The sequence below is a fragment of the Solea solea genome, chromosome 8 (genome assembly GCF_958295425.1).
Source record: "Solea solea chromosome 8, fSolSol10.1, whole genome shotgun sequence".
NCBI classification, from domain to species: domain Eukaryota; kingdom Metazoa; phylum Chordata; class Actinopteri; order Pleuronectiformes; family Soleidae; genus Solea; species Solea solea.
In genome coordinates this window covers 18556971-18580922 of record NC_081141.1, presented here as the reverse complement: position 1 = coordinate 18580922, position 23952 = coordinate 18556971, and the positions used below count along the sequence as shown (strand labels likewise).

General features: G+C 40.8%; 1 protein-coding gene across 1 annotated transcript in view; it reads right to left on the bottom strand.

Moving 5' to 3' along the window:
• The window catches only part of stpg2 (sperm-tail PG-rich repeat containing 2), a 64912-nt gene that overhangs the window by 26987 nt on the left and 13973 nt on the right, over positions 1-23952 (bottom strand). Inside the window, exons 7-10 of the mRNA XM_058635308.1 lie at positions 22345-22430; positions 16846-17005; positions 16368-16531; positions 16189-16281 (exon numbers count right to left, since the gene is read on the bottom strand). Coding sequence (XP_058491291.1) covers positions 16189-16281; positions 16368-16531; positions 16846-17005; positions 22345-22430 — 503 coding nt within the window. The remainder of the gene's footprint in view (positions 1-16188; positions 16282-16367; positions 16532-16845; positions 17006-22344; positions 22431-23952) is intronic.

The window sequence follows — 23952 nt, the reverse complement described above, 5'->3', positions numbered from 1 at the left end:
ACGGTGTTGCCATGGCAACGACGCAAAGTCGGATTTTTGGGACAAAAAATCAAACTGCTACAACTTCGTGAATCCTGGTCCGATCTGAACCAAACTTGCTAGGATTGATGACAGTCCGGCCCTAAAGACGTCTATATGAAAATATTCAATTTCGAAAACAGCGCCCCCTGGTGACAGCAGACAATATGACAGCTTGTATTTCAATTATCTCCTCCTAGAGCTTTTGTGCGATCACCTTCAAACTTGGTGAGATCAATGTGGACGAGTTGAGGATCAAAAGTTATCAAAAGCTTTTTAAAATATTGTATGGCGTACGAGATAGGGGGCGCCAAAATTGGAGATAATAATAATTTTTCATAACAGACAATGAAACTCTTATAACTTCGCGATGGAAGGTCTGATCCCAACCAAACTTGCTATAGTTGATGCTGGTTAGTTGCTGAAGACGACTATGTTGCTGAAACGGTACATTTTGAAAACAGCACCTCCTGGTGGTGGTAGAAAATTCTAAAAAAACAAACTGTTACAACTTTGCCAATCCTGGTCCGATCTGAACCAAACTTGCAAGGATTGATGACAGTCCGGCCCTGAACACGTCTATATGAAAATATTAATTTTCAAATACAGCGCCCCCTGGTGACAGCAGACAGAATTACGTTTATAGTTTTTGATGCTGCTCCAACAGGGATTGTTGTATCCACTTGAAACTTAGTATGTGGGACCCCAGACCCTTCCTCAACATGTCCGTAAAAGGTCACCTCCCTACAGGAAGTGGAACGCCAGAAACAGGAAGTAAAGTCTTACATTGTCCGATTGACACGAAACTAGATATGTGAGTTACCGGACCTTCCCTGAACATGTTTACGGAGACGCCGTTGACCGAACAGGAAGTCGGCCATTTTAAACAGGAAGTGCCCTCTAACTTTGCCGTACGTTGTCCGATCTGCACAAAACCTTATATGTGACACCAGGGACCTGTCCTGAGCATGTCCGTAAAAGGTCACCTCCCTACAGGAAGTGGAACGCCCGAAACAGGAAGTAAAGTCTTACATTGTCCGATCTGAACAAAACTTGATATGTAAGACAAGGGAACTTCCCTGAACACGTTTACGGAGACGAACAGGAAGTTGGCGATTTTAAACAGGAAGTGCCCTCTAACTTTGCCGTACGTTGTCCGATTTGCACGAAACCTTATATGTGAGTTACGGGACCTTCCCTGAATATGTTTACGGAGACGCCGTTGACCGAACAGGAAGTCGGCCATTATAAACAGGAAGTGCCTTCTAACTTTGCCGTACATTGTCCAATCTGCACAAAACCTTATATGTGACACCAGGGACCTGTCCTGAGCATGTCCGTAAAAGGTCACCTCCCTACAGGAAGTGGAACGGCCGAAACAGGAAGTAAAGTCTTACATTGTCCGATTGACACGAAACTAGATATGTGAGTTACGGGACCGTCCCTGAACATGTTTCCAGAAACAAACAGGAAGTTGGCCATTTTAAACAGGAAGTGCCCTCTAACTTTGCCGTACGTTGTCCGATTTGCACGAAAGCTTATATGTGACACCAGGGACCTGTCCTGAGCATGTCTGCAAAAGATGACCTCCCAACAGGAAGTGGAATGCCCGAAACAGGAAGTAAACTCTAAGATTGTCCGATCTGAACAAAACTTGATATGTAAGACAAGGGAACTTCCCTGAACTCGTTAACGGACGCGCATTTGACCGAACAGGAAGTCAGCCATTTTAAACAGGAAGTGCCCTATAACTTTGCCATAAGTTGCCCGATCCCCCCGAAATTTGGATCGACATGCGCGGGGACGCCGCTGAAAATAACTAGTACTGAAAATAACTAGTACCGCGCGCGGTGAATGAACGGGTGAGAGCGCGAGGCACGCGGGGAGCCGTGGCACACGGCGACCCGCGTGGGTCGGCTCGAACCCGTTCAGAACCGCGCGCGGTACTAGTTATTTTCAGTACTAGTTATTTTTATTATTATTATTATTATTATTATTATTCTTATTATTCCCCCAAATGAATTGCCTTTTTGAGGCCTTTCCCATACCCCAAAACTCACAGATTTTTGTGACCGCATCAATCGTGGTGTAAATTTACGTCTGAAAAAGGTTCGGGGAATGTGCGTCGAAAATTGAATGTGGGAGGGGCCAATAAGTGTGGCGCCACCTGTCCAAATTCACCATGACCAACACAAATATCGCACATGCACGAAATTCGGTACACATGTGTAGTGGGTCAGGATGAAGAAAAAATTACATTATGACCATGATCCAAACCCAACAGGAAATCCGCCATCTTGGGTTGATTGGCCATTTTTGGGCGATTTTGGCGAATTCGCAGCAATGGTATTTGAACTAACTCCTCCTAGAGTTTTCGTGCGATCACCTTCAAACTTGGTGAGGTCCCTGTGGACCAGTTGAGGAGCTCACGGTATCAAAAGTTTTTTCAAATGTCGCATGGCGCACGAGATAGGGGGCGGCAAAGTTCGTGATGATTCTGATGTTTCGCATCAGAAAAACAAAACTCTTATAACTTTGCGATGGAAGGTCCGATCCGAACCAAACTTGCTACCATTGATGATGGGCCATGGCTGAAGACGTCTATGAAAAAACGGTGAAGTTTGAAAACAGCGCCTCCTTGTGGTGAAAGAAAATACACCAAAAAATATTTTTTTTACGATTTCGGGAATAACTTTTACACAGATAATCGTACCGCACTCAAAATTGCTGACAACAGTCAAAACACATGGTAGATGATGCGTGATCAATATGACGACAAATCGTTTAACGGTGTTGCCATGGCAACGACGCAAAGTCGGATTTTTGGGACAAAAAATCAAACTGCTACAACTTCGTAAATCCTGGTCCGATCTGAACCAAACTTGCTAGGATTGATGATAGTCCGGCCCTAAAGACGTCTATATGAAAATATTAAATTTCGAAAACAGCGCCCCCTGGTGACAGTAGACAATATGACAGCTTGTATTTCAATTATCTCCTCCTAGAGCTTTTGTGCGATCACCTTCAAACTTGGTGAGATCAATGTGGACGAGTTGAGCATCAAAAGTTATCAAAAGCTTTTTAAAATATTGTATGGCGTACGAGATAGGGGGCGCCAAAATTGGAGATAATAATAATTTTTCATAACAGACAATGAAACTCTTATAACTTCGCGATGGAAGATCTGATCCCAACCAAACTTCCTATAGTTGATGATGGTTAGTTGCTGAAGACGACTATGTTGCTGAAACGGTACATTTTGAAAACAGCGCCTCCTGGTGGTGGTAGAAAATTCTAAAAAAAGAAACTGTTACAACTTTGCCAATCCTGGTCCGATCTGAACCAAACTTGCAAGGATTGATGACAGTCCTGCCCTGAACACGTCTATATGAAAATATTCATTTTCAAATACAGCGCCCCCTGGTGACAGCAGACAGAATTACATTTATAGTTTTTGATGCTGCTCCAACAGGGATTGTTGTATCCACTTGAAACTTAGTATGTGGGACCCCAGACCCTTCCTCAACATGTCCGTAAAAGGTCACCTCCCTACAGGAAGTGGAACGCCCGAAACAGGAAGTAAAGTCTTACATTGTCCGATTGACACGAAACTAGATATGTGAGTTACGGGACCTTCCCTGAACATGTTTCCGGAGATGAACAGGAAGTCGGCCATTTTAAACAGGAAGTGCCCTCTAACTTTGCCGTACGTTGTCCGATTTGCACAAAATCTTATATGTGACACCAGGGACCTGTCCTGAGCATGTCCGTAAAAGGTCACCTCCCTACAGGAAGTGGAACGCCCGAAACAGGAAGTAAAGTCTTACATTGTCCGATTGACACAAAACTAGATATGTGAGTTACGGGACCTTCCCTGAACATGTTTCCAGAGATGAACAGGAAGTTGGCCATTTTAAACAGGAAGTGCCCTCTAACTTTGCAGTACATTGTCCGATTTGCACAAAACCTTATATGTGACACCAGGGACATGTCCTGAGCATGTCTGCAAAAGGTGACCTCCCAACAGGAAGTGGAATGCCCGAAACAGGAAGTAAACTCTTAGATTGTCCGATTTGAACAAAACTTGATATGTAAGACAAGGGAACTTCCCTGAACACGTTAACGGACGCGCATTTGACCGAACAGGAAGTCGGCCATTTTAAACAGGAAGTGCCCTATAACTTGGCCATACGTTGCCGCGATCCCCCCCGAAATTTGGATCGACATGCACGGGGACGCCGCTGAAAATAACTAGTACTGAAAATAACTAGTACCGCGCGCGGTGAATGAACGGGTGAGAGCGCGAGGCACGCGGGGAGCCGTGGCACACGGCGACCCGCGTGGGTCGGCTCGAACCCGTTCAGAACCGCGCGCGGTACTAGTTATTTTTTTACATTGTTTTTACATTTAATTGTTTGTGTAATGTGACCTTGAGTGTCATGAATAAAATCTATTATAATATTATTATTATTATTTATGCTGCTAAGGGGGGATAATTTGCTTGATTTTAACAATGTCTGCCCATAGTTTTTCCCATGTGCCACAATTATTGGACAATAATTAAGCAGATGAGGTATTTGAGGTTATTTACTGTGCGTAATTCTTTAATACTGAGTGGGTCACACAAATAGCAGTGTCTCTAAAGTAGAAAGCAAACTTTTACTTTGTTTTTTCAACTCTACAGTTTATCTGATGGCTGCTCAGATGAGAACCGGAGGATCAAACTTCACTTAGATCCAGCAAACCATTTGAGACTTGACCAGAGGGGACACTTCTTTTAGATGGCAATTTGTCATCATTTTAGCTGAAAAAAAAAAAAAAAGTAAGGAAAAAAAACAATAAAAGCCGAGACAAAGGAGCTTAAGAGACACAGACAAGAGTGTATAACATGTCACCAAGGGTAAAAGGCAGACATGCAGTGGATTAGGTTATATTTGCGCAGATATTTGCCCTATATGTTGGAGGCATAAAGTTTCATGTACTGGTCAGACAAACTATGTAATACTATCTGAGGCATGACGTCGTGAGAACAAATTTATCAGTTTAAAGGCTTATTAAATGGCTTGTAATACTAAGGGAATACTGAAACTCTGAAATGTTATCACAGTGGCAGCTGCTTCATCTTTTATAGCAATGTTCTGGACATAAATGGCAGAAATACAGTGTAGAAAGTAATCCACCAGGAATGGAAGGCTGCGTATGTGATTGACCAAAGCAGCACCTTCCGGTTACATCGTGTAGCAGATAAAAAAAAAGTTGTTTTTGCCGCACAACAGTGCATCACACTGGACAATCCTGTCTGAGTCATTCTTCACAGAAAAGAGCTTGGTTCACAGATTCTCTGTTCATCGGCTTTTATCCTGTGGACTTTTCCGACTCTCTTTTTTTCTTTGTTTGCCAAGTCTCAGCAACTGGACACATAAGAGTGGAAGTTCTGGTTTGAGAAAGCTCAACATGCAGGGCACAGATGAGACCTGCTACAAGTCAGCATTAGGTGTTTAACATTATGGGAGCATTTTATACCATATCAGATTTCCTTTACCCTGCACTTCACAAGGATATGAAGGAGAAGAGCAGAGTATTGGTGTCAGTGTTACATCAGGAAAAAAGGCCTTCAAGGGGAATTCCGGTGCTTTTTCGACCTGGACCCTATGTTTATATATGTGAGTTAAAAGGTTTCATAATTGGTCCAGTAGATCGCCTCGGGCGGCATTCCGGGTTATCTCCATAAAAAGTGCTTGTTTTCACCAATAACTGGCCTCGGATTGTTATTGTCAGCAAGGGCGTAGGTTAGATTACAAGACTGGCAGGGACAACGCTTGCCTCTAAAAATTCCCCTTTAAATGCTTTCTCCAATGAGCCTATAGATTACCGTCATAGTCTGAATATAAACACTAACGCTGGGAAGATGTGCCTTTGTCACGATTTGATTGTATCATAACACTTGGGTGCCAATTTGATCTGTATTGAGATTCTGATCTATTTGGATTCTACAAGTGGTGTGATTCAACATTATCATTAATTGCAATTTTCTTTGCCTCCTCAAACCCACAGTGAATGATACGATTTCTTGAGACAAAAACCCACGTCACATTTTTCAAAATTACGGCATGTCAAGTCAGTCTTACATCTGTCTAAAGTGAACGGGGCAGTGGTGTACTGCATGTGTAACGGTATATTTTTTTATAACTCTCCTCAGTTTGTGGCAGTTTGTCTCAACAAGACGTCAAGCTTCGTATGAGAATAGACTGCAGGCGTTTACCTTGACTTCCATGGGATATTTACACCGACATTTTTCTGTCGTCCAATCAGCTGACTGTCGTGGGACTGTACCAATCCATTTTACTCTGGTACCCCAAGGGAAGGGTGCCAAAAATGGTACTATTCCTAATGGAAAACACAAAAAAATTGTGTACCGTACCGCACCAAAATGAACCTTTCCACTCGGTGTAAACACGGCTTAACAGTATGTTTTTTAATAACCGCAATATTTATATGCCCCTATTAAGTTTTTATTAATCCCCTTAGGGAAAGTATTCCTCTGCATTTGACCCATCCTAGAATTAGGAGCAGTGGGCTGCCACACTGAGTAGCACCCAGGGGGTTGGGTACCTTGCTCAGCGGTACCTCAGCCCTTTTTGGCTGAGGTGGGGATTTGAACCGGTGACCCACCGGTTACAAGTCAAGTTCCCTTTCCACTTGGCCATGGGCTGCTAATACAGGATTTATTAATAATACAATACATACAATGAGACTAAGTAGGAAATAAAGTGTTTTATTAGCTTTGCATACTTAATGTTCACTGAGATATTGCTGGGAGAAAATAAAATAATATGCTGTGCCACAATGAATAGAGTCTCTCAAAACAGTCTTGCTAATTAACGTGCTTCAAAGTAAAAAATGTCAGATAACACTGAGAAAAACAACATCCAAACTTTACAAAAGGAGGTAAATTGGCAAATGTTGTTTATCAAGCTGATAGAAATACAGTAATTCTGGGGGGGAAAACATGTTTTTTTTAATTGTCCAATAAATCTTTTCCAATTTCTTTTCACCACTCCTAACAGTTTTACCAACATTTATTGTGATACAATTTTCTCAAATAGTGCTATATCAAAGAAATGTTTCAAAGAAAAACAACAAAACAACCACAAAACAAAAATGGGGTGATCCAGCATGAATAGCATATCGATATCATGTTAATGCACTGTGCAAGCAAACTTTGAACCAAAACACCATTGCTCTTAAATGTTTTGCCTCAGATATATATATATATATATATATATATATATATATAAAAGTTTCTGTGTTTACCAGGTATTTGCTCTCTTCTGTTCAAGAAGAATTTTGAAACAAGTCAGTTTTCACTCAGGAACCAAAGGTCTGGTTTGGTCAGACATTTATCGACTCATTTTAAACTTTACGCAGCATGAGCAAGTTTGACCAAATTTGTGCAAAACGCACACATTCGCGATGTGAGATAAAACATGTTTCCACAACAACTATTCAGCGTGATAAAATCCTATTTAATGCAGTGCCATGTTGAGGCTTCTGAGTAGATCTATTATTAAAGTGGGCCAGTCTGAACACCTGAGGACGAGGTTTGTGCTTGTGGACTAAAAATGTGTGAGCGGCGTCTCTTCCTAGTGGCTGCGTTAAATATATCAAAGTCATATTTTACTGTTACTTTACAGCCGAGGCAGAAAACTTCTCCACTTACTTAGACACAGAGACACACAGACACAGCTTCACTCTGGCAATTTGACTGACTCATGAGCACAAAATCAATGCAATTGCATGACATTTTCATTTTTCTTTTATAGCCCAGAGCAAACTAGAGAGTGGGCGAGGTGAGGGATAAACAGAGAGACGGAAAGAAAGGCGCAAAAAGCTCTTGTCAGAAAGACCTGTCAATACAGCAAGTGGATATGACAGCACCACTACTCTACTGTTCTGCCCCCACTCCTCCACCTCTTCTTTAAACCTTTCCAACCATCACATTTATGAATTGCCCCGGACGCTATTGTGCCGTGCACGACGGGAGAGTTGCCATCTGACGCCTCAAGGTACAAGTGCCACTCAGCGCTTCTGCCCATTCTATCATTTAATTGCACACGCACGTATTTGCAAGAGCGTGCAAATGTTTACATGCGTGTTTATGTACACGCTGTGTGTTTCTCTATCATTTGTTAATGAGCCCATTTTGAGCATGCCACTTTCTCTGTGCTCGTGTGAATTCTCACAGGGACACGCATCATCATCATTACCCTGACAGCTGACAGTAAAATCCATATCAAATCCATAACTCCATTTTCCTGTTTTTCTTTCTTCCTTTCTTTCATCACTCGTCTCCCTCGTCTCCCATGAATAGAGGCGGCACTACGACGCGCCATTAGCTGTCCGCGGATAAATCATACATGGAGACAAAAAAGTCAATAAGTGACAAACCTTGGGCCTCTGCATACTTGGCTTTTCCCAGATATTTCCAGAATATCTTGCCCATGGCATTAGCTTCAATGCGACTGTCACACTCTGTCTGACTCATGTGACGTTTATTTATTTATCATCTGAAGCCTCAGACAGAAATGTCTCCCTGCTTCTCATTCTCCCCCCTTTTCATTCTTTGTCTGCATTAGGTTTTTCTGTCTCTGTCGTCAACGGTGTTTTCTTTCTCTGCCTGTCCCTTTTTTTTTTTTATCTGATCATTGCTTCATCATCATCATCGTCATCATCGCCGTCGTCTTAAGAGCACAATTTAACCTTCTGGATTTTTGTCATTTGGTTCATTTTAAAGAGCGATGGATTAGGGAGGGGGTTTAACGCTCTTCAGTTTGATAAATGTATGTTTAGCAAACACTCTAATTATCTCAACCAAAGCTAATAGAATAGATAATTACACTTTTCTCTCTCTTTCTTATCGACTCTTCTCCTCTTTGTCGCTCCTTCACTCCCTCCCACGGCTTTTTTGCCTCTTCTTTCTTTATTTTTGTCTCCCTCAAGACAGCTATAGCCTCTTACTCTGGGAGTGAAATTGTAGGGTTTTTTGTTTTTCCACTTTTCAATGAGTTTCCTCGAGTACATCAAGTTGTTTTGCTGGACCACAACTACAATATCACACTTACATAATATGCTTTTCTTTTAATGCCATTTGAGACTTGCAACAACAGACCATATATGGAAAAATTTGGACGTAGTCTTCTGGTTTTAAAATATAGTCACCAGGGGCAACTCTGCTGGCTGCAAAAAGAACTCACATTGAATAGAAGTCTATGGGATAATGAGCCTAATTCTTCCTTGATTTATAAGGGCAGTAAACATTTTTCTGAGGCCTTAATTCCAGGTCCTTTTCAATGGCACATTATTTCAATTTTGTAAATTATATTCCCCATTTAGAGGGGGGGAAAGTACCGCACATATTCACAAGAGTGAACCCCAGTGGGATCGGCAGCTGGTGTCGTCCAATAGGCAACGTGGTTGTAGGTGACGCCTCTTAACTTCCCTTTTAAAATGTCTATATCGCGATGGCTTCAAAAGAGGAGATCAAATTCCTATAGGTCACGACCAGGTAGTAAGGAAAAGACAAAGTGGTCTCCACACGGCTCAGTCCCACTACCGTTAGAAAGGTGCCTAACACAGACTATTACACCACATCATGTGTATGATGCACAAACTTTTCAATTGTCGTGACAGGAGTGAAGGGTGGAAATCCAGTTGTCTCCAGTTGTGAAGCCTCTTCTTCTATTTGTTTCCATTATTACTGTTCACACCACTGCGTTATTATGACTCCTTCTCCCGACCACTGTCATTGGCACATGTAATGAAAAACATGTTTTAATATCGTCTGTCTGATGCCATCAGGCCAGTTACACTGAGGGAGAATTATGTGGTGTTGTTGATTGTCAGCATGGCCGATATTAGTGCAGATAAAGTGAAATTTGTTTTGCCGGCAGCGACGCTATTGTTTGTTTACATGAGTTTCAAAATGACTCGCACTGAGCAAACGGAACAGCCTGAGCTCACATGAATATTGTCAAATATTTGGCCATGGTGTCAGGATAAAAGTGGAAATGATTTTGCATGTGTTGATGTTATTGACGATTATATTTTCATTCCTATTTCCCCAAACTACAGTCAAAACATACTTACATGAGTCACCTTTAGATACTGCTAATATTATTATATGGTAAAAATGTAATGTAGTGCCGTTTTGGTGCACTGACTATAGTTTTACATTAAAAGAAATAATGTTGCTAGCAGACAGATCATTTAGCACATTACAATGTAATTTCTTTGTTTTGAACAGGTAAAAATTATATTATTCATCATTCACAGCAGTAAAATTAGTTCAGACAAGATTTACCTTTATTCATCTTATAATTTTTAGATATTGGGGAATAAAATGTCATGGACAAAGTAAAGCAATGTATATGATTGTATCCAAGGGCATTTAAATGGGATTGTAAGGCTTGTAAAATGTGACAAAAGTTTGTCTCATTTAAATTACTACGTATTTTTCTTTTTAAGATGTCCAGGTTATGACAATTTCTCTTCAAAGTCTACATACGTATGTAAATATGGTCATACCGGGCTAGAAGAGTGACTTTAATGCTAAATCGAGTACAGGGATAACACAAGCTACACCATCTGTGACACGATATGTTTGATTAAACCTTGTAAAAAGAAGCACCTTCACTAAGGAAACTATATCTGCTTAATTGTGGTTAATATTATATTAAATATGACTTCGTTTTTGCCGGATTCAGGTTTGGACATCTGTCGTGCTAACAAGTAAAAGTACACCTGCAGGCTAACACCTCATTATTGAACCAGTGCTCTTGACACCAACATCCCTTCACACTCACTCAGAGTAGCAACATCTATCAGAATGGTTATGGTGAACCAGCCATCCATCATCTATTCTATTAATCTCCTCCATTCATTGACAGCGGAGCAAAAATCGCGACCGTCGTGACACATTAGTACAAAACTGACAGACAGACAAAACGTCCCGTCGTTTCATTGATCTATAAAAGAGACAGGAATTCCTCTGCCTCGGGGTAAAACATAAGTCCAAATTAAATTCTGCACTTATTCTCTGCCAGGGCTGCCTAAGGGTATCCTATAACCACCGAACCACAGAGGTCATTATCAGGGAGAGTTTCACAGAAAGAGGGAAAGAAGAGAGAGTGTGGGTTGGAGAACAGGGAATGTGTGCCGAGAGGTAGGCGTTGAAAGAGATAAGCTATACAAAACAACATAAGAAATTTAAATGAAGATCAAGAAAATGTATACTGGAGTGCACTACAGGCAGGAACACCGAACTGTTGTTTGACTGTTTGATGCTCAATTCATGATCACCTACCCTTTTGGATCTGTCAAAATGTCTGATTCTTCCTGGTTCAAGACAGGTAATCAAATCCTATCAGATCCAGACCTCCAGCTGTACCATCACATTTTTTTTTAAAAAGTGATGGATTTGATTTAGACTGTCTGATGTTATCCCCTTGAAAGAAGGCACAACAAAAGACAGGAATATCAAGCCCTAAATGAATCATGCGGTGTCTACCACCACTTCTTTGGCCAGTCTTTACGACATTGGGTTCAGAAACACACTGACTTGAAATTCATGTTATTGTAAACTATCATACATGCCATTATAAGGGTTAAGCATCAGAGGACGGAAAAAGTAATAAACGTCTTCGGGAAGTCTTTTATATTTCAGATTTCAAACTGAAATGAAGTGTGACTCCATTCGCCAGCAATATGTCGACCTCTTCTGCCGAAGACAGAAGACATAAACTCCTGAACATAAAACAGATCATAAAGGCGTATTTTCTGCCTTTATTCCCTCTCACTCCCTTCCCATAATCATGATTGTTTCCTGATTAGACTCTTTTAATATCCATCCCAGTGGGTGACCGTTACCAGGGATACAGCATAGGCTGCAGCGCGGCATGTGGCTAACTGTTTCAGCAAAGACGTCCCCGGGTGATTTTTCATTAACTGGCCATAAAGACGGCTCTGTGTGGAGCCATTATAAGTGAACTCAGATCTTTTCCTTTGAGCACTCATAGGTCCTACTCAGAGGAGAAAAGAGCGAGTGAGGCACAGAGGGAAATATGGAGGTAATATTGTTCCTCTAAAGTAGAGTCAAACAAGCAGTTGATTGTGTGCAAGCCTCTGTGTGTGTGTGTGCCGGCAGGTTTTTTTTTTCCTATTTTCTCCCACTTTGGAAAGTCTGAAACCTTGCACGCCGCAGTTCTTGTCACGGAGAACCCTGCTGTTTGCCCGGGGTAGGCTACAGACAGGCATGTATTACCTCAGTGGCATGTGGAGCCACAAGCCACTTCTTTTCACCTCAACCCCGATGGCTCCCCACCTGCAAACACTGCCAATTATGTTTGTGGGAACACACAAGCAAAGCTGGAAGTACTGCTGCTGGGAACTGAACCAAGTTAAAGCTGATGATAAATATTTAATCGCCCTGTGTGTCCGGCATGAAATGAAAATCCACCACTGGTCATTTAAACGCGTCTCACATCCAGATGTATTATCCTGACAGTGCGTGGACGGTGTGTAGCTGTGGCACGGTTGTCAAGTTTTGTGGTGTGCGCATTAGGATTTAGCACACTGAGGATTCTGAGTGAGCCAGCTCATCTATCAGTACAATATACTGCAGCCTGACAGAAAACTACATGGCACATTTGTCATAAAAAATGGCAAACACTGCAGACAGATATATGAGGTGGAGACTATTACAGAGGCGATCAGCACCCGAGTCCTTAATGGATCATTCTCAGTCTCCTAATGAGTCCCATCACACTTGCTTACAAGTTCATTTGTGGCACGTAATAAAATGTGATTGACAATGTAACATAAACAAATCTGTAAATGTATAAATCCAAACAAACCTGTGAGTACATTTATGCAAAGTGCCATAAGAAATACGACTGGAGCAGAAACAGAGACTCTACCAGATGCTGCGCTCTGCAGACAGCTGAGGACAACAACAACGATGTTCTTTGATATACAGCGGGGGGGAACAGAGCATGAAATGGTTGTCCTTCACTCGAATGACACTGATCTCTGAGTGCACCGCTGCTTTTTAATGCTGAATATTGATGCAGTGGACTTCCATTGCATCACCTGAATATTCCTGCTTCTGTCTACCCAGAGCTCTGCTGGTTTTACGCTGCATACAACAGAGAGTTAACGGTATTCACGTGGTGTTCCACATATAACCAAATCACCATCTGATCCCAAGTGCTGAAAAGCAATGAGCCTATGGGTGAAACTTCAGTAAAAGAAATGTGAAAGGAAAGCGCATCTCGAGTAAAATCATTTCGGAGGCCGCTGCATCAGCAAAATATCACAGAAAGTTTACAAGACAAAGAAAACTGGCAGCCTCAACACACACATGCCTTCAAGACTGCTGTTACAAGTCACTGCTGTAGTTGCACTCATTATTTATGGACTGTATTCACATTGTGCTACCCAAATTTCAATATAGTGCTGTCTGATCCCTTTAATATAATGACAATAAAGCCACTACTACTACGACGTAAGTAAGATTAATAAATAAAAATGATTACAATTTAATAATTATTCTGCGATTTCTCTTAGATTTAAAAGTCAATTTATTGGACAAAGGGTCAAAAGCTGCTGTCTTTTCTTGAAAATCATGTTGATGAGACCAATTTCAATCAACTGCCTTTCAATCATGTGAGACGGGTTATAATTAGCTTTTAGAAAAAGTTCATAAAAGCTATGATATGATATGATGATTCTGAGGTATTATCGTCAGATTTTCGGGCAATATCCAACATCACAAACTTGCCCTCAGGGGATTAACCTACGCTGTGCATCTGCAGTTTCCTGCCATTTTATGAGAGCTGAATTTCCCTTAATACTTTATATAAAGCAGCACAGTTTGCTCACTACCGAAGACCTTTGCCCTGGCATTTTGGACCTTTGGAGTGAATCAGAGTAAACAGCTGCTGGTACCCAGGGGGGATAGTTGAAAATACAAATTGTCTAACTTGAATATTAAAATGCTGCAGCACAATGTACACTTTGGTGAGAAATTCATATTAATAATTCATTATTTTTTCCTCCTACATTTTCTCTTGTTGCTTAAATTCAATCAGTTCTTCTCACATCCAACTGCCTGCGTGTTTCTTCATTAGCACATTATTTATATGCAAGTAAACACCTTCCTTTGTCTTTGAGGGCAAAAAAAAAAATCAAACTCTCACTATCCAAACATTGACATATTTTCAAATGTAGCTCCGCGGCTGCTGTTATTTCATTTGTTGACATCAAGTAACACGAGGTGTAATGAGCAAGTGTAAAGATAATGGTTATAACAGTATATCATATTTAAATAGGAATGCAAAAACAAAACAGAGCTCGAGAAATAAAGGAGAATATTGTCGAATTCGCAGAGCTATGATGTTGTCATCTCATGACAGCCAGTTTTAAAATAGACGTGCAGTCGAAATGTTTGTGTACTGCTGAATTTTTCTGTTACAGTTCTAGCACTTGCAGACACCCCACAGGCCAACAATACTGGCTGTAACAGGCTCACGGCCCACAAACAGAAAACTGCCTGAGGAACGAAAAATAAATACCAAGAATGGAAGAGAAATGCAGGTGAATTGTGAAAAAGACAATATTTTAAGAGGTAAAAGTGTCATTTTTCTTATAGTGTTCTATAATAATGTGAATGTTCGGTTAATGTTTTTAGGTCACTGTTAGAAAGCGAAACCGAAGCATTTAATACACCATGACATGAGAGTCAGTCAAGTATGTCAAGTCACGTCAAGTCAACTTTCTTTCTAGCGCACATTTAAAAACAACTATTGGGTAGAGCAGCTGTTTTACAGAGTTAAAGGCACCGCGAAAAGGTTTAAACATAACAACAATAAAAACATAAAAGTAAAAAAAAATAATTAAAAGGTAAAAATCTATGTCCGGGTTGACTGTTCTCATCCTGAAGTGAAAGCCGAGCAGAAGAGGTGAGTGATTTAAAATGTTCGGTGACAGTGGAGGCAGATTTGATTTCAATGGGTAAATCGCTGAGTTGAGTTGGACTCGGTAAAAAGCGACAAAAACATTAGCGTACACTGTACACTCTGTGTGGCAAGAAAACTTTTCATCTACTAAATCTGAGCAAGCACCGAACAAGCCGGCACAGTAATGTGAAACTCATTGAGAAACCCCCGGATCCCCCCACTGACATGACCACTGCGGCTACCACATCCAATTCCACCGGGCAAACCTCCGTCGGCCCCTCTCCTGCTAAACAGGTGAAAACAGACTCAAGGGCAACAGGACTTAGTGCCGCTGAACTGAAGAAGCTCATCGCTGGCTTGATTTTATACGATGGAATTAGCAGAAATAATAGAATTAGGCTGAAAGGTCTTCGGGTTGTGCATCATGCTTTTGAAAAGTAACTAAGTAAAGTAATTAGTAAAGTAACTGGACTCTCTTGGAAGAGTAATCAGTAACTAATTACTATTTCTAAGTACCTTGACCAACACTGCCGAAAAAGCAACCTGTTGTTAGACAATGGAGCAACACCAAATGTATGCAGTCTTAGGGGTTTCTGTTTTTACTCTGGTGTTCAAACTTAATTGGATTTTCACAAGAAGCTGCCCTTCCTCTCTTTGGTTCACTTCCTCTCTTTGGTTTGCTGGATAGCCTGTTTGTATTTCCCACTGTAAGCAAACCGCACCAGAGTTCACTTGCAAGCGAACTGAGACCCACGTTTTCAGGCGGACCAGAGTTCCGCACCAGAGTTTGGATGAGCTTTCACACCTGCCCAAACGAAGCAGACTATCCGAGGAAACGCCCTAAGTCTAAGTCATGTACGAGAGGAACGAGAAGTAATGATTTAGTAAACTGTGACCTATTATTCTTCAGCAAAATCAGAGTTAGATGGAAGAGGAAGACAAAGAGGAATACAAAGTCAAACTGCTGGAGGACCCTTGCCATACAGTGGGTTATATAATGCTGCTGTTGTGATGGCCCATTTATGAGCAGAAAAACTTGTCATGTCATTCTGTTGTGCTGTTCTACAGCTTTACAAAAGAAATGTTGTGTCTGAATGGAAAAGAGCAGGACAAAGACAAGTGTAGTGGAAAAACCGGGAGACAAAGGAAGACTTACTTTAGCAAGCAGTGATAATGGCAGACGTTCTGTGGCTGATTTGAAGGCAGCTGTGTTTTGCCGTTTGTAGTGCTCCTCTGTCTTCTTTTCTGTCTGAACACAATATGCGCAGCAGTCACACACACAAACGTCGTAAGCAAGCTATGTGAACTTGTATGTGTAGAGACGGAATGTCCTACCTCATAGTGTCCTGGACTTGGGGCCTGTATTAATGTCTTGTTGTGAAACAAGGAGATGCGCTGAGAAGTGGAGCCAAACCCCCCCTTCCTGCTTTGCTCTAAAAAGGCCTTTTTAAAACTCTCCTGGGCTAAACCCTGCAAAAACACATTATAGGAGCCTGGTCCTGGACATAGACAAACAGATTATTGTGCAACTGTTTGTATGACCTTTTCATAATATTATTTTTAATCACCTGAAATAGTCAATTTCCTCAGTGAAAACAGTAACAGAAGACCTAGTTTGATGATGTTGTGAAGTACAGTATTTAATAGAAATATGGATATCTATGGATTTAAGGGGTGTCAAAAATGCTTAAGATATAAGTGCACAGCAACAACAAAGAGGAAACTAGTCTGCTTATGTGATACTGAAGTATGTAAATCGAAGGCAAGCGTCACGGTGCACAGCCTTCACACACACAGACACACAAATCCTGACCTGGTGTGGAGCATTTTCTGTTGTCAGGTGGGAAGCGCACAGCGGTGATGCCAAATGGGCTTCTTTTCACTCCCGTCGTCCTCTTCAGCAGCTCCAGTGCACAGCGTGGGTCATTATATTCACCGACAGGGGGCGGCAATTCTTTCACAGAGGTAAATCTCTAACAGAGGGAGACAGGAGGGAGAGGGGCGAATAAAAGTCAGAGAAAGAGGAGGAAAAACCCTGTACAGCAATACATGTTGTATAGTACAACATTAGCACTTTCAGTCGATCCAGCTGAGATCAGCACTGCTTTAAAACAACAAATAATCCAATTACTTCCTCCACTCAATGCCCATCTGGAGCACAACAACACATCCAGCTGTGAATATTTGCTTTATCCACAGGAAGGAAAAAATGACGGAGCGCTGTGCCTCACTGTCACAGATAACAAGCAGAGATCAAATACATTGACCGAGTAAATACAGTATGTAAGCGTTCTGTCTCACTGTGACTGCCTAGTGCACACCTGAAAAAAGTTGTGCTTTTATTTATAAAATATACATATATATATATATATATATATATATATATATATATATATATATATATATATATATATATACCTATACCAAACTGTTGTTATTTGCCCAGCGGTATACTTGGCCTAGCTTTGATTAGATTGCACCAGGAGCTGCTTTTGATATATTCAAGTGTTATATTCTTTTACACATGGTGCAAGTGGGGGAAAAAATGCAAATTGAAAAGAAAAATCAGAAGAAATAAAGAGTAAAATGTTTGAGAGTTAAAAAAGCAAATTGCATACAGACGGGAGAAAAGTGTGAAAAGCAGGACAGCAACAAATGAGATGTGGTAAACAGCATATTAAACCCACAGATAATGATGCACACAATCAGGTATGTAATTTTCTTTGAATGTTTTGCTGATATCACAGCTGATTCCGCACTGTAACTGCTCGGCACCTTCACTCCCTGGGAACAAATGTGTTTATCTGATAGCCTGTTATAACAGAGCGGGCAATCAAGAGCCTGAAGCAGAAAAGTTGCACTTTCCGGGTGAACTGTGTTTCCTATGTAACTTTAAATTTCTCTTCAGCCTCTCACAAGTGAGCAATTTATTCGGTTGTTATCAAACCCATAAGATGAATAAAAAGGACTTGATTACCTCAGATATGAGCACAATCATGTTAACAATGTCGTGTCCACTCATACACACACACACACAGGGTTAGACTGTAGTGTGAAGCTGTAAGAATAAACTTAAAAATATAGACTGTTAGAAGCATGCCCAATCACTGATTGCCACTTCCAGTATAAACAAGATACAGCCTGTGGAAAAATGCCTTTCCAGGGTAATAAAGACCGTGTTAGTAATGCACAGCTGAATCATTGAGCTTTTAGGCAAAGAGGAGAAGAAGGAGTGAAGAAGTGTCGCTGCAGGAGGACGTGTAGAGAGGAAAGGGAAATGTCTCAGAGAGGGAGTGTTAGTGTTAGAGAACGTCTGAGAGGAAGAAATGAGAGGAGCGGGAACGACAGGACATGCTGTTTCAAGGCCAAAACAAGCTGTGTTCATTTAAAGTCAGTTTTAGAGCTGAGGTTTTTAACCATCTGTCAGTCCCTCTCGTCCTACTGGCTTTTATTAAGTGTTACACATTTTTTTTCTACATGAGCTTTGATGTTACTTCACACTGATGTTGAATCTATAATGAAGGTGGATTTTTTATTTTTTTTTCTGTAATGCATCCTTGAGTTAAAGTTTTCAAAAATATCTCAAACAAACACTTTTAAAACTTGAAGAAAAGAAAAAAGTACTGTGAGACGCCTCTGCGGGCATCACAGTGACACAATGACATCTGTTAGAGTGGATAAATGAGACCACAGAGAAACGAGCAGCAGAATTAGTGTGGAGTGCCCTTGTGCTCTCCTGGCTCCAAACTCTCTATTTCAGATCTAATTTATTATATGATATGTTATTCATTAATTATATTTGCCCGCTATTGCACTTATGTTTCATATTTCCCACCCACATCCTTGATAATGCATATTTAAACTCAGGGGTTGCTGTGTTTAGTGCCAGATGCTCAACAGCTAATGATGACAAAATGTATAATGTGCAAAAAACAATATCACATTTTACATTATATTATTATTATTAGTAGTAGTATTTTATTACAAGATCTGTGAATGGACTTCAGGAACTTTTTCTGTTATTTACAAATCAAAAAAGAGCAAAACAATGGGGACAGAGAAGAGAACTGTGAAGCAAGGAGAAGGGAAAAGTATGATGAAAGCGTAAACTGAATGAAAGAAGATGCAGACAGAATAAATAGGAGGAGGGGAATGAGTGGAACAGGGAGAGGGGGTGAGGGGAATCGAGGGAAATGCATCTTTTCACAAAGTGTCACATTGAGGCTTTGATAGTTCGAAATTAGGGAGTCAAAGGGAGTAGGAATGGAGAGCACGGGGAGATTCCAGCTGTTCCTCCTATCATTCCCTCCATCCGTTCTTCTGTCACTCCCTTCCCTCGTTTACTCTCCATCCCTCCACAGGGTAACGGTGTCAGATGGAAAGGGAACCATGGGGAAATGAAGATCTAAGAGAACTGACGCTCTTAGTTCTGCATCAGAGGTGACTTGTGACACGTGGCATCGCGGGGTCGACGCACTGACACAGCATGTGGCCACGGAAATTAGGTCAGGGCAAACTGTGATAGACACACACACACACACACACACACACACACACACACACACAATCTTCCATCAGTTGTTCTCTCTAGGAAACTAGCAAAATGATTTATGTACCAGATGTTATTATATATTATATATATTAGTGTGTGTGTTGTATTTGTTACCTGTTTAGGAACTTTTCTGGTATAAACACTGACCTTGTCAGGACCAGTGGTCCTAATGGGGGCCAAAACCTGGTCCTAATGACAAAGTGGTCAAGTGGTTATGGCATTGGCATTGGCCTCCATATGAGCATCCCCCGTGACCCTCATATGGAGGATAAGGTTATGGTTAGACGTTAACTGGTTACAGTTAATGTCAGGGGTAATGCTTTGGTTAGGTTGTCCTAATGAATGAAGTTAATGATAATGTCCTATAGGAAGCTGTGTTAGCTATGCAAGCTTGCCTGTCTTGTGTCCATATCTGCCTGCAGAGGTTACGCAGGTGGGTGTCTGAATTTTTTATGTGTGTGTGTGAGACAGAGAGAGAGAGAGAGAGAGAGAGAGAGAGAGAGAGAGAGAGAGAGAGAGAGAGAGAGAGAGGGAGTGTCACACGTTTGTCAGAGTGATAATTAAAACATCAGTCACAGAGTTTCACAGGAGTGAAGCTGAGGGGCACTGCCACAGAGGAGTTCAGCTATTCCTGAGATGCACAACTGCACGTCTTCACATCCTTCATCTTCTCTATTCTGAGCCTCTTAATAAACTCATCTTTGCCCTCATCTGAAGAAATCCTCCACTCCACGCACATCAATTAAACAAACAAATCCCGGCTTAGAGTCGTCGTCTGTAACTTAATCTTATATATTCCACATTAGAAATCCAGTCTCCTTTGAGAAACTGTAAATTGAATATATGTATAGATTATGTCTGAGAAATCTTTTCAATGTGATCTGATTGATTTCCCTGTCAGTAGAGTATTATGTAAAGTGGCTGAATTATTTTTGTTGTAGTGATGTATCAAAGATGAGTACGGTGTGAAAGAGGAAGAAGAATTGTGGATCACAGTAGTGTACATGTACAGACACGGACACATTTGTGTGGTATGTTGGTTTGTAGCATGTAGAAATAATGTTACATTCTGAAATTTCCGAAAAGTTATTAAATTGAAAGTCATTCTTAAATTTGCTAAAATGTCTGAGACAAGACAGGACTTATGAGTAGAAAACATTTTAGCATCACCACACCAGCTCTATGTACATGGAGAGAAAAATGAAGCTCTCACTGTAAAGAACACCATACCCACTGTGAACGAGCGTATCGCAGATGACGCACTTTGCATTAAGGCAATTATGCTGCGGTTTGTGCTACCAACATGTGGTTATTAAGGTCTTTTCACTCATGCTGTTGCAGGAAGCCGGTGAATCAGTGTCTTTGTCACCAGAGAGGAGAGAGTTGGAAAACGGCTGTACATAGTCAGACAAATGTTATTGCAAATATGTTTTATACTGTTCAAATGTTGAATTTGTGTACAACTATAGTGTTCTTTCTTCATTTTAAATTGTTAATACACCATTGTATTAACCAGAATGCTCAGTCTCAGTCGGGTCCTCCAACAGCAAAACAATCCAAAACAAAGTTAAAATCACCAAAGAATGGCTCATAAAAACATTAGTAGTATTGATAGTAAATAAGTAAATGATTCTCTATGACTCCTGATCATAATCCAATTAAACATTTATGGAAATATCAGAAAAATACAGTGTAGAGAAGGCAACATTCAAACCTGAGACAGCTGAAGAATGGGCCAAACTACTTGTGGATGCAGAAGTCTCATTGAGAGTTACAGAGGTTGGATCATAAATCGAAAGCTTGATTTGTGTTAAGCATGGAACAAAGAATTACTTCTGTCACTTTCAACTTGAATCAGAGATAGCTATTGGTTCTTGTTTTCTTTTTGTGTAAGGCTACCAATGCATTTGCCCACGTCTGTATATGGTGAAGTTCTCATCAATACAGATAATAACATTGTAAACAATAATTGTTTTTCTATCTTCCATGTTGCACACCGTGAGTAATGTACGTCATGATTCAGAGTGACAAAAAAACAGTTGATGTGGGTTTAAACAAAGACAAACTATAGGGGTTTCACTTTCTAAAGGTCAATTCATACTTTCCACGTTTGCTAGTCAGGCGCAGTTTGCTATGGTCCACTTGATGTTAACGTCGTCATCCACCCGTGTCCATGACGGAAGATGCCCAAACATTTGTGAATGTGTGGACCATACAGGTGGCAAGAAATAAGGAAAAAGGTGGAGGAAAGAAAACCAGCAAAACATAAAAACCAAAACATCTGCTTCATATATTGACCACTGGCTGCACTGATGTTCTAAAGATCGTCATTGCCCATAGAAAAACCCATATCAGTCGACCTCTATCGGGCGTCCACCTGTGAGAGGATCACATATACAACTCTCTTCGGAGACGAGACGCAGAAATGTATGGAGAAAATGTTTAAAAGATTTAGCTAAAACTGTCTGTTACTGACCGACATGCTTTTATTGGAGCTTCCCTACTCGTTCACACTGAATTGATTCCCACAGAGAGAGAATATTACATATACAGAAAAGCTCCACTCTCTGAATGTGACTCAACCTCTGACACCGCTGAGTGTACGGACATCGAATCAATTTAAAAACATACAAACTGATAATAGCCTCTGACGGACTCAGAAATAGCTGGAGAAAGAATCTGTTGTATACAGTACACGGCCGCACATGGAGCAGTGAATCAATTCACTTTCAACTTTGCCAAATTCTTTTTGTACTGCACCTCAGTCTGAGAGAGGAAGGGGCAGGCACTGGACTTCACAGGCTTCTCAAACTGGCTTCTGATGTGGTACTGGCCCGGCCCTGGAACTCCCTGATGTGAGGCAGCAAGAGAAGAGAAATGCACAGTAAATCAAATGTAATACTTGTATTGAGAACCAGTTACGTGCTTTGATAATATTGCCTTTTCATGTCGTGGTGTCATTTGAATGAGACACCAAGAGGAAAAGGAAGGTTGCTTTGATTTTTGATGAGAAAAAGGGGGGTTCATGAAAATGAACTCAATAAAAGATGCGCTTGAAAAAAGGAGGAATACGGTGAAAAGGCAGCATAATGAGAAAACCCCTTTGATACGATGCAATTAAGTCATTAAATGCTAAACACACTTTTGGTCATTTCATAGTCATACAACAATCATTACACGTGGCAAACCTACACGATGGTGCGGTGCGACGGCGTGGCAATCTGCGGGTAATTACTTTAACTAGCATAACTAGCTCACAACATCAGACCTCCCATTTACAGAAATGCTGACAGCAACACACACACACACACACACACACACACACACACACACAGTCTGTGGTGCAGAGCCAGGACATTTTTCTATCTGTAGTAAACCCAGGAGGTTGCTGGGCTTGAGGTGGTTTAAAAGGTCTGCAGTAAAACAGCATGGATTTCTGTGGCGAGAAGTAAGCAGTTACACCAAACTCTTGAAGGGACGGGGGGGGAGGCATTTGAGCACAATGTGTGTCACCTACCTGAGGACACTTTATTCATGAACATTGACTACAGAGTCCTCTAGCCTGGTTTCTTATAATTTAATAACTTTCTGGTGCTCAGAGCCTAAAGTGTTACATGCAGACATTGCAGTATGCTAATTTACAGCTGATAGACTGGGTAACATATAATAGTGTGCAAAAGTCAGGCCGCCACTCGCTCTGGTGTTTGCCTCATGGATGTAAAATTATGAACTTGTGTCCATCATATTCTGTGATCTTTAGTATTCAGAATGGAGTGATGTGGGCGATCTCTTGATCTGCTAGCGATTTGAAGTCATACACTACATTTGTATAGGATGAAGCATGTTTTAATAAACAAACCTGGATTAATAGACCTGTAGTGTCCATTTGTGTCCTTAGTTACCATGGCCAATGAAAAATGAGGTGCGGTTGGATTTGGACACATAGTTAAAATAATTTATTAAGTCTATTAAATGTGAGAAAGGTGATCCAAAGGTTGATGTAAATTAGAACAAAAACTAAGAATAAAAGCAAGTATGCTCAAACCTGTGTTTTTGACCTCCTTTCCATCATCCCCCTAACCCGTCCTATCAACTTTGACCCCTCTCACGTCACAGGCGGACTGATGACGAACATGCCAAATCCATTATATAAAAGAATTAAAGATTAATTAGATACCTTTACCATTGTTAAACCATATTTTAAGTTTAAAAAAAAAATTTATATTCAAAAATAAGAAATATCAATTTGGTGATATATCGTCGTCCTGCCTAGTGCAATATGAGAATCAATATGTGGGGGGGCAAATATCTATATTTTAATTAATATATTAACATGATCTAAAGTAAACAGGCCTTGACCGTTTTACT